Genomic DNA, 13,545 nt, shown 5'->3' on the forward strand with positions numbered 1-13,545 from the left:
AAAACAGCCCGGCCCTGACAGACGGGGCAAGCAGAGTCCCTCGCGAACAGCCGTGCCCCCGGACGAACCCAGGAGCTGCCGCGGGTGGGAGCAGTGGGGGCGGATTTCAACGCGACCGCGGGGAGGCGATGCCATCCGGGACGGCACCGCGGGCGGCTGCGCACCCCGCGGCGGAGTCCGTGCTCCGAGGGGCGGCCGCGGCCTCGGGGAGTGCTGGGGACGGCGCCCCCGCCCTAGCTGGCCTCGTCTGAGTCGCTGTAGTGGGAGCGGGGCGAGAACTCCCCGTCGCTCCTGTGGGACCGGGGCGACGTTTTGCTCCTCTCCTGCGGCGGCTGCCCGGGCTGCGGCATGAGGAGGGCGGGGGAAGGGGCTCTCTGTCCCATCAGGGCGCCCTCCGCGAATGAGGGGAAGTGCAGCGGGTCGAGCTGCACCGAGTAGCCCCCCGCAGCCGGCGGCGGGGGGAAGCGAGTCCTGCCGTGCCCGGGGGGCGAAGCTCTCGGCGGCCCCGGCTGCGGCGCCGGCGGTCCCGGCGGCGGCCCGGCCCCGGCGGCGCAGGGCGGCTCGAAGGGAGCCCCGCGGTGCTCGGCCTTGCCCGGGGTGTCGGGGGGGGCGGCGGGGCTGTGCAGCAGCTCGGCCAGGGCGCTGATGTAGATCTGTGCCATCTGCAGCGTCTCGTACTTGGAGAGCTTCTTGTCGTTGTTGAAGGAGGGGATGACATTGCGCAGCTGGTCGAAGGCGTGGTTCAGCCCGTGCATCCGCCGCCGCTCCCGCGCGTTGGCCGCCAGCCGCCGCTGCTTCTGCACGCCGCTCACCTGCGCCCGCAGGCCGGGCCCGCCGCCGCCCCGCGGCCGCCCGCCGCCCGCCGCCGCGCCCCGCGCCCCGCCGGGGCTGCTCCCACCGCCCCGCGCCGCGCTCCCCCCGCCCTCCGCCGCCGTCTCCTCCTCCTCCTCCCCCGGCAGCAGGTAGCGGGGCGAGGCGGCGGGCAGGCGCGCGGCGCAGCACACGCCCAGCCAGCCCGGGGCGAAGCCGCAGCCGCCCGCCTCCGGCCCCAGCGACGGCTCCGGCGCCGCCGCCGCCTCCCGGCCGCCCTCGGCCCAGGCGGCCCGCGGCAGGCTCATGGCTCTAGCGCGGGCGCCGCGCGCCCATGGGGGGCCGGGCACAGCCGCGCAGGGTAGGGCAGGGCCGGCTCGCGGCGCGCCCGCCTGCCTCGCGCGTGGCGGCCCGACGTCTCCGGTGTCGGCCGGGCGCCGCGTCCCCCTTTAAGGAGCGGCACGCGCCGGGTTCCCCCCCACCCCGCTCCCCCCTTCCCTCCCTCGCGCCCCACCCCTCCCGCCGTCCGCCCTCCACTCGCGCCGGTCGCGTGTCGGCGCGGCCAATGGCGCGCGCGCGGGGGCCGGCGCGTGCGGGGAGCCAATGGCGCGCGGGGCGCGGCCCGCCCGGCGCGCGGCGCGGGGGAGAGGAGGTTGGGGATGGCGGGGGGGGGGGGGGGGGGCCGGCGGCACGCGCAGCCCCGCCCCGCCCGGGGAGGCGCGCGCCTGGCGGCCGCCCCGCGCGCGGCGGTGGGGAAGCGGCGGTGGGGGGGAGGGATGTCGGGGAGCGCCCTGACGGCACGGCGCCCCGCACCGGGCGGCCCCGCGACAGCAGGCGCCGTCGCCCGGCGGCACCGGCCCCTCCCCGCCGCTGCCACCGCTGGGGACGCGCCGTCGCGGCCGCCGGGAGAAACATCCATTTCCTTCCCCGCCGGGTCCCCACCAGCCAAACCCCGGGGGCTCCAGGGCGCCGGGCGGGGGGCAGCCGTCGGTCCGTCCGGCACTTGCTTCGGCCGCAGCGACGGCGCCCGAGATAGCGGTACGGCGCGCCGCCTGCCCCGGGACGCTGCCCCGGGGACTCTCCGGCAGCCCGAGCCCCGCAGGCGGCGGCGAATGAAGCGACGGAGCCGCCGGGCGCCTGCCCTTGGTTTCCGCATGGCAGCCCCAGGGGCAGGCGGGGAGAGCGGGCGGGACCCGGTAGGTGAGAAGCGGCGGCGTGGGCAGCCGGAACAGCACATGGGCGGTGCAGGCGGGGCGGCCGCGTTTTCGGCAGGGTCCCGGTCCCCCGCGAGCACGTCCTTTGTGCGGCCGACAGCAGCTCCCCAGAGGTGGCGGGGAGGGGGGCGACTCCGTGCCCGTAGCCCGGCTTTCCTCCGGAGCAGCCCCCCCCCGCCTGGCCCTGCCGCCGGTTAAAGAGGAAAAGCGGAGGTTTACCCGTGTGAATAGGCGCGTTGAGAACAAAGTGATGGGCACAGTATGAGGTAGATATGTTTTTTCAAATGTGAATAACTCGCAAGCCGAGGAGGGAGCGAGGGAGCGCACAGCTCAAAGCCGTGCGGCGGTGACATGAAGTGAGCGACCTTGTGAGTCCGTTAGGCTGGCTGAGCGCCCTGGGGCCCACCTTCCGCCAGCAACTGCACGTTTTTGAGCGATCAGGGCGGTGATGGTTGGCTTGCTTCGGAATGAAACCGAGGGAAGCCTTTGCTGTTCTTTTCTACTCACAATTAGGTTTCAAAGGCAAAGCTGATGGATTATTTTTTTTTTTTTCCCCTAAACAAGTCGATTTCTGATCGAAATGAAAATAGTTACTTGGCAAGGAGGATGGAAAGGAGCAGGAGTTCATGCCTGGTGCCTGCATGTTACTCACGAAGTTGGCAGGCCAGCTGTTTGTATCCGGCAGCGGCTTTTGTAAGCTTCTATCATATCGCCGCACACACAGAGACGCTTTTATCATTAAAAAAGAAAAACAACCCCAAAATTCCCCTCTCCGCCGCGCTGAATGGTGCTGTTTGCCAGCTAAGTACCCAGCCCTCTGGCTTTTCTTTCCGTTGTTCCCTCACTGGGTCCTGGTGGTACCAGCTTGCTTTGAGGGGAGCCCCGCTGTACCCTCCTCCCCGGGGGTTAAGCCTGTGTGTCCCCGTTTCGAGTGCCGTGGCTGCGAGCTGCTCAATGTGAGGATCGCGAGCCGAAGCAGGGAGACGCGCGGGAGCTTTGCCAAGTGGAGCCGCTGACACGCATTTCCAGAAGCCCAGCAAACTGCAGGCACGGGGAGCGCGATGACGGTGCGGTGTTGAAGTCGTAATTGCCTCGCTCCTGGCCAGTGGGCCACGGGGCTGCTGTTCCCTGAGAGCAGGCCCAATCCTCCAGCCCGCTAGCCACCCGCTTCCCAAGGCCGCCTGGCCCAGACCCTGCGCACAGAGGGGAGCAGCATCCCATCGGCATCCTGTGCGGATGTGGGGCGACTGGTGCCCAGGAGGGGCCCTGGCCTCTGGGTACCCCACGCTCCTGGCGGGTGCTGGGGGACTCCCCTCAGCAGGGCTTCCTGTCAGTGACATTACGGGGCACGGGAGAGCCCAGCCTGAGACCCTGGTGCTCCGCAGGCAGCCAGCCCTGCGGAGAAGCACCAGCAGCCGCTTGGTCTTCAAGCACGTGTTTTGTACACGCATGCTTTGAAACTGGAGGCATTTGGGACTCGCTCGACAGTTTGCCTTTGAAAGGGCACGCACAAAAAGCTGTGCCCCCCCCCCCCCCCCCCGCTCCTCAGAAGGGGGAAAAAAATACTTCATTGAAGCCTGTTGCTCTGCATATGCCCATAGGTGCTGTGCGCGCACATGCCCTCAGAGTCAAAGTCAAAGGCAAAGGGAGGTTTATGTCGGCACTGGGTTTAGCTCTGCTCTCCCAGAATAAGACAAATGTAAGTGATGAAGAACTCCTGGGGCTGGCTGAACTCATTTTGTATTCAATGCCGCCCGGCCCTTTTCTCTTCCCTTTCTCCCTCTCTTTGTATGTTCAAGCCTACTTGAGTTTCTTTTTTTCTTTTGTAGAAGTTGGTTCTTTTGAAGCGGTTCGAGGCACGCCCTGCCGCAGAGGGAACTTCACGGGAGTCGGAAACACAGGCACACCGGTCTGAAACACTTACTGTACAATAGCAGGAATGTAGGAAGCCTTGAAAATGAATCTGCTCTCTCTAAGGAAGTGTCAAAGCTTTCAGAGGAAAACAAACCCAACTTATCTCCGTATCTTTATGCAGATTTCCCCCCACTCCTCCATTCCCCCCCCCCCCAGTCTGGTTAAGGGCCGAGGCAACAACTCAGGGTCAGGCACATGTTAGTGTTACGGAAAAAAGGGTTACAAAAGCGGGGGAGAACTGACTTGCAAAGAGCCTCCTCTATCATTACAGCCAGAGACATGCTCGAAGCACACAAAGCGCATGGGTCAGCCCTCAGCTTAATTGTACTTGGTAGTCTAATTGCTCATTCAGTCCTGTTTCCAGATCAGCCGGCTGCTCCGCAGGCATCACCGCTAGTCAGGAAGTCTTTTAGTCCTTCTCTTCCCTTGCCCCACTTCATCCACACGTTCTCCTGTTTCCTCCCTTCCTTTTGAAAAGCAGGGGGGAGCCCTCTCCATACCTCCCCGGCTTGCGAGCTGCTCTTCAGGCAGTTAAACACACGAGTGGACAGGGGCGAAGTTGTGAGTGCCGCTCAGCAAGGTCAGGTAATCCCTGAATCCCGACTGCAACCTGCCCAGGCCTCCAGCAAGAGGAGGGAAGGGGGATTCCTGCCCACCTGGCGACCGACCTGCGCCCTGGAATGGGAAACCTCATCCCGTGAGCTACCACAAACACATAAAGACAACTCACAGCCTAATAACTTTCAGTCTCATCGACCACGTCGTCAGAATATTGACCCAAAGAAAGCGTTCTTATTTACGTTACTCAGAGCAAGTGAGCTGAGGGCAGAGGAAGGCCCAGCAGCAAGTCTTTCTTGGACCCCTCCTGGGATCAGAGCCTGATGCTTGACTGCCAGTGGTGTTTTAAACGCACATTAGAAGCGGCGACTGCAAGGAACGCAAAAGCCCCGGTACCTGGGACATCACTGCCACTCCGCTTGCGAAACCTGCCCCTTTCCACCCGTGACTAACCAGGACCATGTTGCGGCTGAAGCAGACGTGCCCTCGTTTCTGCACAGCAATCTTTCTGGGCAGTTCGTTACAATCACCTGATGTCATTTGCTTCGACTCTTTGAGGGTCTGTAAAACAAATTTCCACTTCTTGGTGGCATTTCCCCCCGTAAAGATCCAGTGCAGCCCTGCGCTCAGGGGCCAGCCCTGCAGGCGCTTTCTGTTGTGTACAGTGAACTCTAGCGCCAGTACTCCTACTGCCTCCAGGAGAAATGCAAAGCATCACTACAACAATACTTGCCCACCTCCTGGGGTCATTGTAAGGCATAATGAATTCAGCTTTGTAATATATTTGGAAATCTTATCTATAGAATTTATACCTACATACACTTTGCCCTTTTATTTGAATGGCTGTAACTGTTAGTAAGAATTTAATTTATGCTCCTATTTTAAAAACAAAAAAGCTGCATATTCAGGGAAGCGTCACTAATAATAAGAATAATTTTCCTTTAGTGACTGTGTTAAACACTGTCTTGTGTTTACACTCAGCTTGGCAAGGAGTTTTCACTAAGACTGCTAAATGCCTTCAGTCCCACCAGAGCCTCGGAGAGTTGAGGCACTTCTCAGCTGTGGGACACTTTCAACAACAGGCCGCCAGAAAGACAAACCAAAACCACCAAGGGCCACCACGCAGGGGTTTGCAGGCCTGGGAAGTACTGCCATGGCCCCGGATGACCAGAGGACCTGGTTTGGAAGGCAGCAAGATGTCTCCTCCTGCCCTAAGCTCAGAAAAATCTGACTGCAGAGGTGCAGAGGTCTGCAATTCCCTGGTTACTGCTTCTGACAGGAACTATAACCTGGAGCGCTGGCAATAGCTCACACGGGCAGCTTTTGGATTGGGATCTTCATCACCAAATACATCCCAGAGCTAAGATCTTGGAGGAAGAAGAGTTAAGGAGAAAAATAATTACATGCTGCACAGAATCAGAAGCTTTTCCTTGCAGTGCAAGACTGCTTTAATGCAATGGAAACACTAGTATCAGGCCCAAGGGATCTGTCTGTGGAGGCTTTATCCCTTCCCTACCCTTGAGTCCCCGTGTCTTTAATGGTGGTGTCATTCCAGGTGTAGTTTGTTTGCCCTTTGCATCAGGAACAAGTCTGCTGGGCCTGTGCACGCTCACACACACCACCCACTGGCCCATCATTTTAGTCACTCTGGGAATGAGCAGCAGCAGCAGAATGCTAGTAACTGTCCCCACCTAAGACACAGCGTGTTAGGAAAGTGCTTTCAAAAACACGTGTGGTCTAGCACGCCTTCATTAGGCTGTTACTTAATAATGTTCTACTGATATAAATCACTTAACCAAGAAAATGGCCAGTGCCATCAACAGTTTTACAACATAAGAACAACCTTTCCTCTGGTTTAAGAGAGAATTATCCTCCATCCATCCATTCCTCCATTCCTTCCTCCATCCCTCCATCCATCCAGACAATATATTCCCTTCAAATCGTATCTGGACACTCCACTTGCTCTCAGTGTCCGTTGTGCAAGAACCCAGGGACCGTAAGCCCGCCACATTTCTAGGCACATCGAATTGTGGGTACTAGGTTTTTGGTTTTTTTAACTGATTGCCACAGCATTCCCTCTTTCCCTGTCACTTTAGCCGTTGCACATCGTTATAAGGGTTTGCTCTGGGAAAAGATTGTAATCACAGGCTTGAAGTATAAACTAAAAATTTAGCTTGCAGACTCTCTGTGGCACAGTAGTAACAGATTTCAGTGGACAAGTGGGAAAAAATAACAGTTGATGTGTAAGCAAGAGAAAAAAAAGGAAAAAACCTGACATCTTACACAGTCTGAGTTGCCTCTCAACAGCAGCGTCACCAGAGCAGCAACCTGGGGGGGGTTGGGGGGTGGGTGTGGGGGTGTGTGTGTGGGGGAGGGGGGTGTCAGTCGTACCACGCCGTTGATACGGTGTCACACATCCATCACCCACAAAGCTCTGGGCAATTTGGCAGCCCCGTGCCTGAAGGAGGTTTCTTAGTAGTGGAAATGCCAGCCTGGAATTTGAACCTTTGCAGGTCTCCCGAGGAGAGAAGGTCTCTAAAATGCAAAGAGTAAATATTTACAGTCACGGAAGCCAAAATACTGCAGAGAACAGTGGTCTCTCTAAGGGAGAAAAGCAAGTGAATGGACCCAAGATGGTGCTGATCAGCACCTCACATCAACTCCCAGAGCAGAGAGTACCTCCCCACGAAAGAAACACTCGTCAGCCAAGAAAAAATACTACCTTGCCATCCACAGGAAATCCTCCCGTTTAATCCCTGACAGCAAAGAGCACAGCAGCTTCTAGGAACAATCAATTTCCAGCCTGACACGGCACCAACACAACTTTCAGGAATTACCCCTGTGAAGGGCTGTGAAAACAAACCCCTCTGAAAACATCTTCATCTGGTCTACTACCACAGCCTGCTGGGACGGGCACTTCTCTCCTGCCTCTCCCAGCGGGACGGGGCTCCCCGGCTCGGGGCACCTGCTTTGGTGGCGCAGCCGTTTGGTGGGCACCATTTGCCAGTCGGGCTTGCAGAGCATAGGCCACACAACTGAAGATGCCACCCCCCAAGCCTCACCCTCGTGAGATGGCAGCGAAGCCCACCGACCCGTTCCCGTCCTCCGCCCGGTGGGGTGTGCGCCCCAGGGCTGCCCCTCTGCCTGCAACAGGTTGGATATTGTAGGTGTGGGCGATTAAAGTGTCGCCGGCACAATGGCGGTCTGTGTCCCATTCGCCACGCCCGGGCTCCTCTTTGGAAAGCGCACACAAGAGGTGACACGGTGCTGGCCCCCGCCATTATCCCGGCGGCATAGCGGCGCGGCCCGCCCCGTCTCCCGGGAAATGGGGCTCCCCCGGCCGCCGCGGGACCACCGCGGCCGCGCACGGCTCTGCGCGCCCCGCCTCAACGGCTGCCCCCCAACGGCTACCCCCCCCCCCCCCAACGGCTGTCCCCCCCCCAACGGCTGCCCCCCAACGGCTACCCCTCCCTCAGCGGCTGCCCCACCTCAGCGGCTGTCCCCTTTCAGCGGCTGCCCCACCTCAGCGGCTGCCCCCCTGGGTGAAGGGGGAAGACGCGAGCGCCTGGGGGGGGGGAGCCGAAAACCCGACGGCGGCTCCCCCGAGGCACTTCGCGGGGCCAAGGAGCCCCCCAGCCCCCTGGCCGCCCTCGCCGCCGAGGCCCCGGCAAGCCGGTGCGGGACCCGACCGCCGCCGCCGCCGCCGCCGCCGCGCGGGAGCCGGAGGCGGTGCCGCAGCGCCACCACCCGGGCGGCGGCGGGCGGGCAGGGCTGCCGTGTCGCCTCTTGTGTGCGCTCAGCGCGGGCGCTCGCCCCGGTCCCCGCGGGTGGCGGGGCCGTAAGCGTCCCCGGGGCCGCGGGACGCCGGTGCAGCAGGCGGGGCGCAGCCGGGAGCCTTTCAGCAGGTTTCTGCCCCCGGCTGGGGCTCCCCGGCCCCTCCCCGCGGGGAGCACATCTCTCCTGGGCAAAGCCGCTAGTGAGGAGCCGGGGAAGCCATCAGAGGTTGTCCGCGGCAGAAGATGTGCACGGGAGAGACGGGAGCAGACTGACGGCAGGCTGAGGGACAAGGACAAACTTAACCCCTTCGGTCTGTTTGTCATTAACAGAAGCAATGTCATTTTTGCTTGAGAATTAACCAGATTAAGGCCAAAACTGGCCGTAAGGGAAAAATCCAGCTTGTGGTGTTGTACAAAGGAAGTAGTCTGCTGGGTTTGAGGGCTTCCAACTCCAGCAGCTGAGTAACCAGTGCTAACCCCAGTGGAGTTTTCCACCTTTCCCCCTTTTATTTGGCCATGCTTTTGCATGTGGCCACCATTCACTGAGGAAGATGAAGTGTGGGGCAGTGAACAGAGGTATGTACGCAGAAGCACCGTGCCTGCCAGCTCCTTACATGGCTTCAGCTCACCAAACAGAAATATGTGTCCATACTCCAGGTTAACTTCTAGTTATACTCCAGTGAATTACTACATACCATGGATAATAACCCTCCGGCTCTATGTTTTAGAAGGAAAGCTGCTTGTATGTGTCAATATTTATGGAATAAATGTTTATAAATATTTATGGAAATAAGTTTTCCCTTTTCAAAGAACTCGTATAAGATATAGCAGGCCTATAAACATATGAATCGGCCGACATTTGTCAGATGACAGAGCAAGCCTTCAGAACTGAAGATGACAGTGATATTTATTGAAGACGATAAATATGTCTTCAAAAGTCAGGCTTCCAGGTGTATCAGCTCTACTCCTACCTATCTTTCATCTTGAGGTAGGAAAAACAAAGCTCCCCATGTTCCCATATCATCTATACCTTCTATATTGTACAGATAGTCAAACAGGACCTTTTTTTTTTATCATATAAAGCGTTTTAGGGAATTCTGTTTTGTTGCAGGGGGAGAGGGAGCAGGAAACTTCACCTGCAGTCTCCTAAACCTGCAGAGATACAAAACTCTTCCAAGCAACAGCAGATGTTATTCAGAAAGGTCTGTGAAAGTTAGAGCGAGACAAACCACGCCAGTGTTGCCTGAGCACTATTTCGTAAAGCAGCCTGCTTTTCTGTCCCGCTGCGTCCAGTTCTCGCTGTGTTGGCCACCACGCCGCAGAGACTGGTCCTAGTAAAAACATGTCAGATCGTAGGAGTAGCAAGTAGCCACGCGATTGGCTTTGTTCACAGTATTTGCTTTCTTTCTCCTGTTCCCCCGTGTGTAAGCAAAAGAATTAATTAGTAACAACACGGGTCAGCTGTGATTGCTCTTACTGTGGTCCACAGGGAATATTCGTATACAGGGAATATTCAAAACCAAACAAGACCTCCCCACTGCGTGTGTGAAGAAGCATGTCCCTGGCCAGTGGGGGAGAAAGGCAAGTGGTGGCAGGGCTACAATGCACTCGCAGGGCTGCCCACTCCCCCTTTTTTCTCCTGGCAGTTGACAGGCACGTGAGCTAGACTGGCAGAGTGAGGCAGAGATAACGCAAACAACCCGTGAGAAAGGTTTTTTTATCAATTTTACTTTTTAATTTCCAGCAGTCGTATAACATTTACCACCTTCACAGCAGACTTCCAGGCAAAATGCTTGCTGCAGGACCTTCTGGCTGCCTCTGGCTGTGCTGAGTGGGAAAGGAGGGTCCCTCTGCAGCCAAGCAAGGGCAGCAAGCGTCACCTCTGAGCCTTTCTTTGAGTGGCAACAACAGTTACATTTTTTGTTGTTGTGGTTGTGTAAGGAGAATACGGTGTTTCCATTCATGAGGCTGGTTCCCGCGGCTGTTTGTGGATGGGGCTTTGATCCTTTTGATGGCACATCCCGTACACAGCCAGAGAGGGACCAGGGAAGCCTGCCTAGTCAGGAGGGCTGCTGAGAAGGGAGGGGCTGCTTTCCAGCGCCCTTGGCTTGTGACGTTTTCCCAGGGATGTCCCATCTGCCGCCATGTACCAGCGTTGGGGACTGGGACACCGCACCCCACCTAGCAATGGTGCTGCCGCAGCCCTGCAGGGAGGGGGAAGGCAGGCAAAGCTCGGCTGTCCTGGTGGGCAACCAGCTCTGAACCCTCAAATTAGGGGTGGGGGCAGCTTTGCCCTGAAATAAACACCCCTTTCCTTTCACGTTCTGCTCTCCATAGCCTCCCCTGACTCTGGTGCTGGGAGTCAAATGGGGGTGGAGGTGGGCGGGGGGGGTAAGGAAGCAGCTGAAACAGGGCTGTGGGGGGAGCCCAGCTGCAGGGCGCTCACCTGGTGGGCTGTAACGCGAGGCCATCACGGGGCCATGAAAGCAAATCGTGGTGTTACACCACGGCCAAGGCTGCACCTGAGCTCCCAGTTCCCATGTCAAGTTATTGCGCTGCCATGTTGGCTGCGGCTGGGCCGGAGTAGCAACCTAGGGCAGCACCCACAGCTGTGTGGGGACACGAGGAGTGCAACGACTGTCTCATGCAGACATGCATGTGCACCCCCTCCACCTCAACCTTATCGTGGACGATAGCTGGATTTGCAAATAAAGCTGTTAATTTTTGTTCTGGCACTCTGCAGCTGTCCCTTATCACATGTTGTGTTGGTGCATCACCCTCTTGGAACAAGGAACGGGACACAGGCCTTTATTTTTTTAGAAGGGGGAAAAAATTATCCAGCATTGAAAGAAAGGTTTGTCTTACTAGTGCTGGTAGGAATAACTAGCTACAGGAGCGCTGAGCTGCCGTGTCATGGTGGAGGGTGTCCTGTGCTTGCTGGGATGTGGGTAGCTTTCTTTGTCCGCTGGTATGGCAGTTATTGATCCCAGGCATTTGTCCCAGGGCTCACGCGGTCACTGGGGCTGTTCACATACGCCTTGCTTTGGCAGCGTGACCAGCACCTCTGGGGAGAGCTCCCTGTGGTGGGAGGCTGACATGGTTTGCAAAGGCCTCCTGCCCTGGTATGTGGCACTCTCCAGCTGCTGGTGGGCTCACACGGCTCTTCTGGTGGGAGGGAGCTAGGGAGACCTGTGTGACCTACGTATCTGCCTCCGTAGCCCTCCTTACGAGCCTCGGGTAAGTCCACGATAGCTGGTCTGAAACGACTGCTGGGGCAGAGGGAGCCGTGGTGAGAGTGTGCCTCTGGCCAGTGAACAGACAGCCATTGCCACTTCCCACTGCCAACCCGCCTGGGTGGTGCCACCCTCTCCTTGGCTCCGTTTGCCTCTCTCGCCCCAGTACCTTCCGCTTAAGTCCTTCTCTGAGCATTCAGGGAGGAAAGATTTGTTTTTCCCCTTACAGCAGTGAACTGGTTCTGAGATGCTAAATTCTTGCTTCTGCCTCAAATTTCCTGTGTGACCTGGAGCACAGTGGTTGTTGACTTGACAGTGTGGTTTTCCGGTTGTAATATTTTCTTTCCTTCTGCTGAATGTTTTGGAAATAAATTCTGTAGTACATGCAAAGCGTCATGCCACTGTGATGAATGGGATGGGGGGGAGCAGATTTTGCAAGTCTTGACAGATAGTAAACTTATTTTTATAACTGTACCTCCTGGAAGGTGATTTTTTTTCCATGAAATTCATGGCTCCTGTGATTTTGGGGGCATTGGTACAGTCTTTTTGTTAGGAATTCGTTAGGCTGTGAATCACTTTGCCTGCACTGACCTTCCTTTGAGACTTCTATTTCTGACCTCACAAATGACGCCTTCAGTGAGACATGACAAGCTGATAGGTTGTGATGATGCGTAACCTACTGGTCTTGATGTGACTTGTGGATGTGTGTGTTCATGTCCCAGTGTTTATCAAAAACTTTGTCTATAACTCATACTTAGGAGCAGATACTTGATTTTGACATTTATTTCAAAACAGCTCTGCAGAGTGATGAGGAAACACGGATATCGGGACTGAGAGAAAAATGGATAAAGCAGGGCTGTGTTGGTACGACGCCTTTGTTGTTTTGGAAACTCTGTTTTTTTCATTAGCTACACCCATGAGCGTGCACATGGGAAGCTGGTTTACTTCTCATGTCATCACCTTTGTGCAGATTTGAGAAATCAAACTTATCCAGTTATTAACCCCCAGTACGCTGTATTGACCCAGCTGCAGTGGGTGTTCACAGAAAGACAGCTTTACTTTCTCAGCACTTTGTGGCATCCTACACGAGGGGGAAGGAAAAGATGCTGCTAAAATATCTGATCTATTTAGGGAAATGACACTAGCACTTTGTTTTGTGAAGACAGGAGGGAAAACCAGGAGACTTTGGCTCTGGTCATGCTGTGGCTGAGTCAGCGACAGCCATAATCAGTCACTTGATTGGCGCAGCAGGACTATTTTTTATCTCCAGGTATTTCACCATTGGCCAATAGAAACTTCTTACTAAATGATTCTTTAGAATTGGATAAATATGTTTTCCTCCACTGCTCGCTTTTTGTTTGTAGCTGCTATGTCAAAATGGTTGTACGGCTGGAATCACCATGCAAACAACTCATCCTTGTATACAGCTGGCTTGTGTTTCCAGCAGAGCTACTGCAGCAGGCAGGTTTGGCAGTCTTTAACACTACTGCTTCACTGGATTTTTATTTAAAGAAAGGGAGGAGAAGTGTCATGTAGGGTTTGCCTCAATGTAGCCTGTCACAGAGAGTACAGATGTAGTCTCTGTAAAACTACCCAGCTCTAGAGAGGTGTGTCTGTGAGTGTGACAGGAACAATGCCTATGTGAAAGATGAAGTGAACGACTTAGGATGTCAGCAGGACAGCGCTTTCCAAGAGGTCACGATTACTTTACAGGTCAGGAATAGCCTAAAACTAGGACTCTGATCATGCAAGCACCTTTGTGGCTGAGGGAACCCCTACTAGACGCACTGTAACATGCATAAGGGTTAGTAGGGTCAGTGCCTCAGTTTGCCATAGCTCTGCCTCACGGGAAATAAGCAGAGCTTGTCTCTTGGATGTTTTAAATGAAATAGTAAGAGTAGCCTAATTATAAAAGCTTCTAGCATCCTGTTGCTAGGCATTTAGTGCCCACTGACGTACGAGCTTATTGGTATTATCGCATAGGCACCTTTAAATTTTAACCTCAAGTCGCTTTCAATAGTCTAACTTTCTTTAGATTTG

General features: G+C 56.5%; 1 protein-coding gene across 1 annotated transcript; it reads right to left on the bottom strand.

Annotated features, from left to right (window-relative positions):
- Nucleotides 1–233: 233 nt before the first annotated feature.
- On the bottom strand, nucleotides 234–1,118 carry ATOH1 (atonal bHLH transcription factor 1). The gene has a single exon (XM_086464536.1). The coding sequence runs from the start codon at nucleotides 1,116–1,118 to the stop codon at nucleotides 234–236; it is 885 nt and encodes a 294-aa protein (XP_086320662.1).
- Nucleotides 1,119–13,545: the final 12,427 nt, after the last annotated feature.

Source organism: Leptosomus discolor, chromosome 4, assembly GCF_034619465.1.
Source record: "Leptosomus discolor isolate bLepDis1 chromosome 4, bLepDis1.hap2, whole genome shotgun sequence".
In the NCBI taxonomy this organism is placed as follows: domain Eukaryota; kingdom Metazoa; phylum Chordata; class Aves; order Leptosomiformes; family Leptosomidae; genus Leptosomus; species Leptosomus discolor.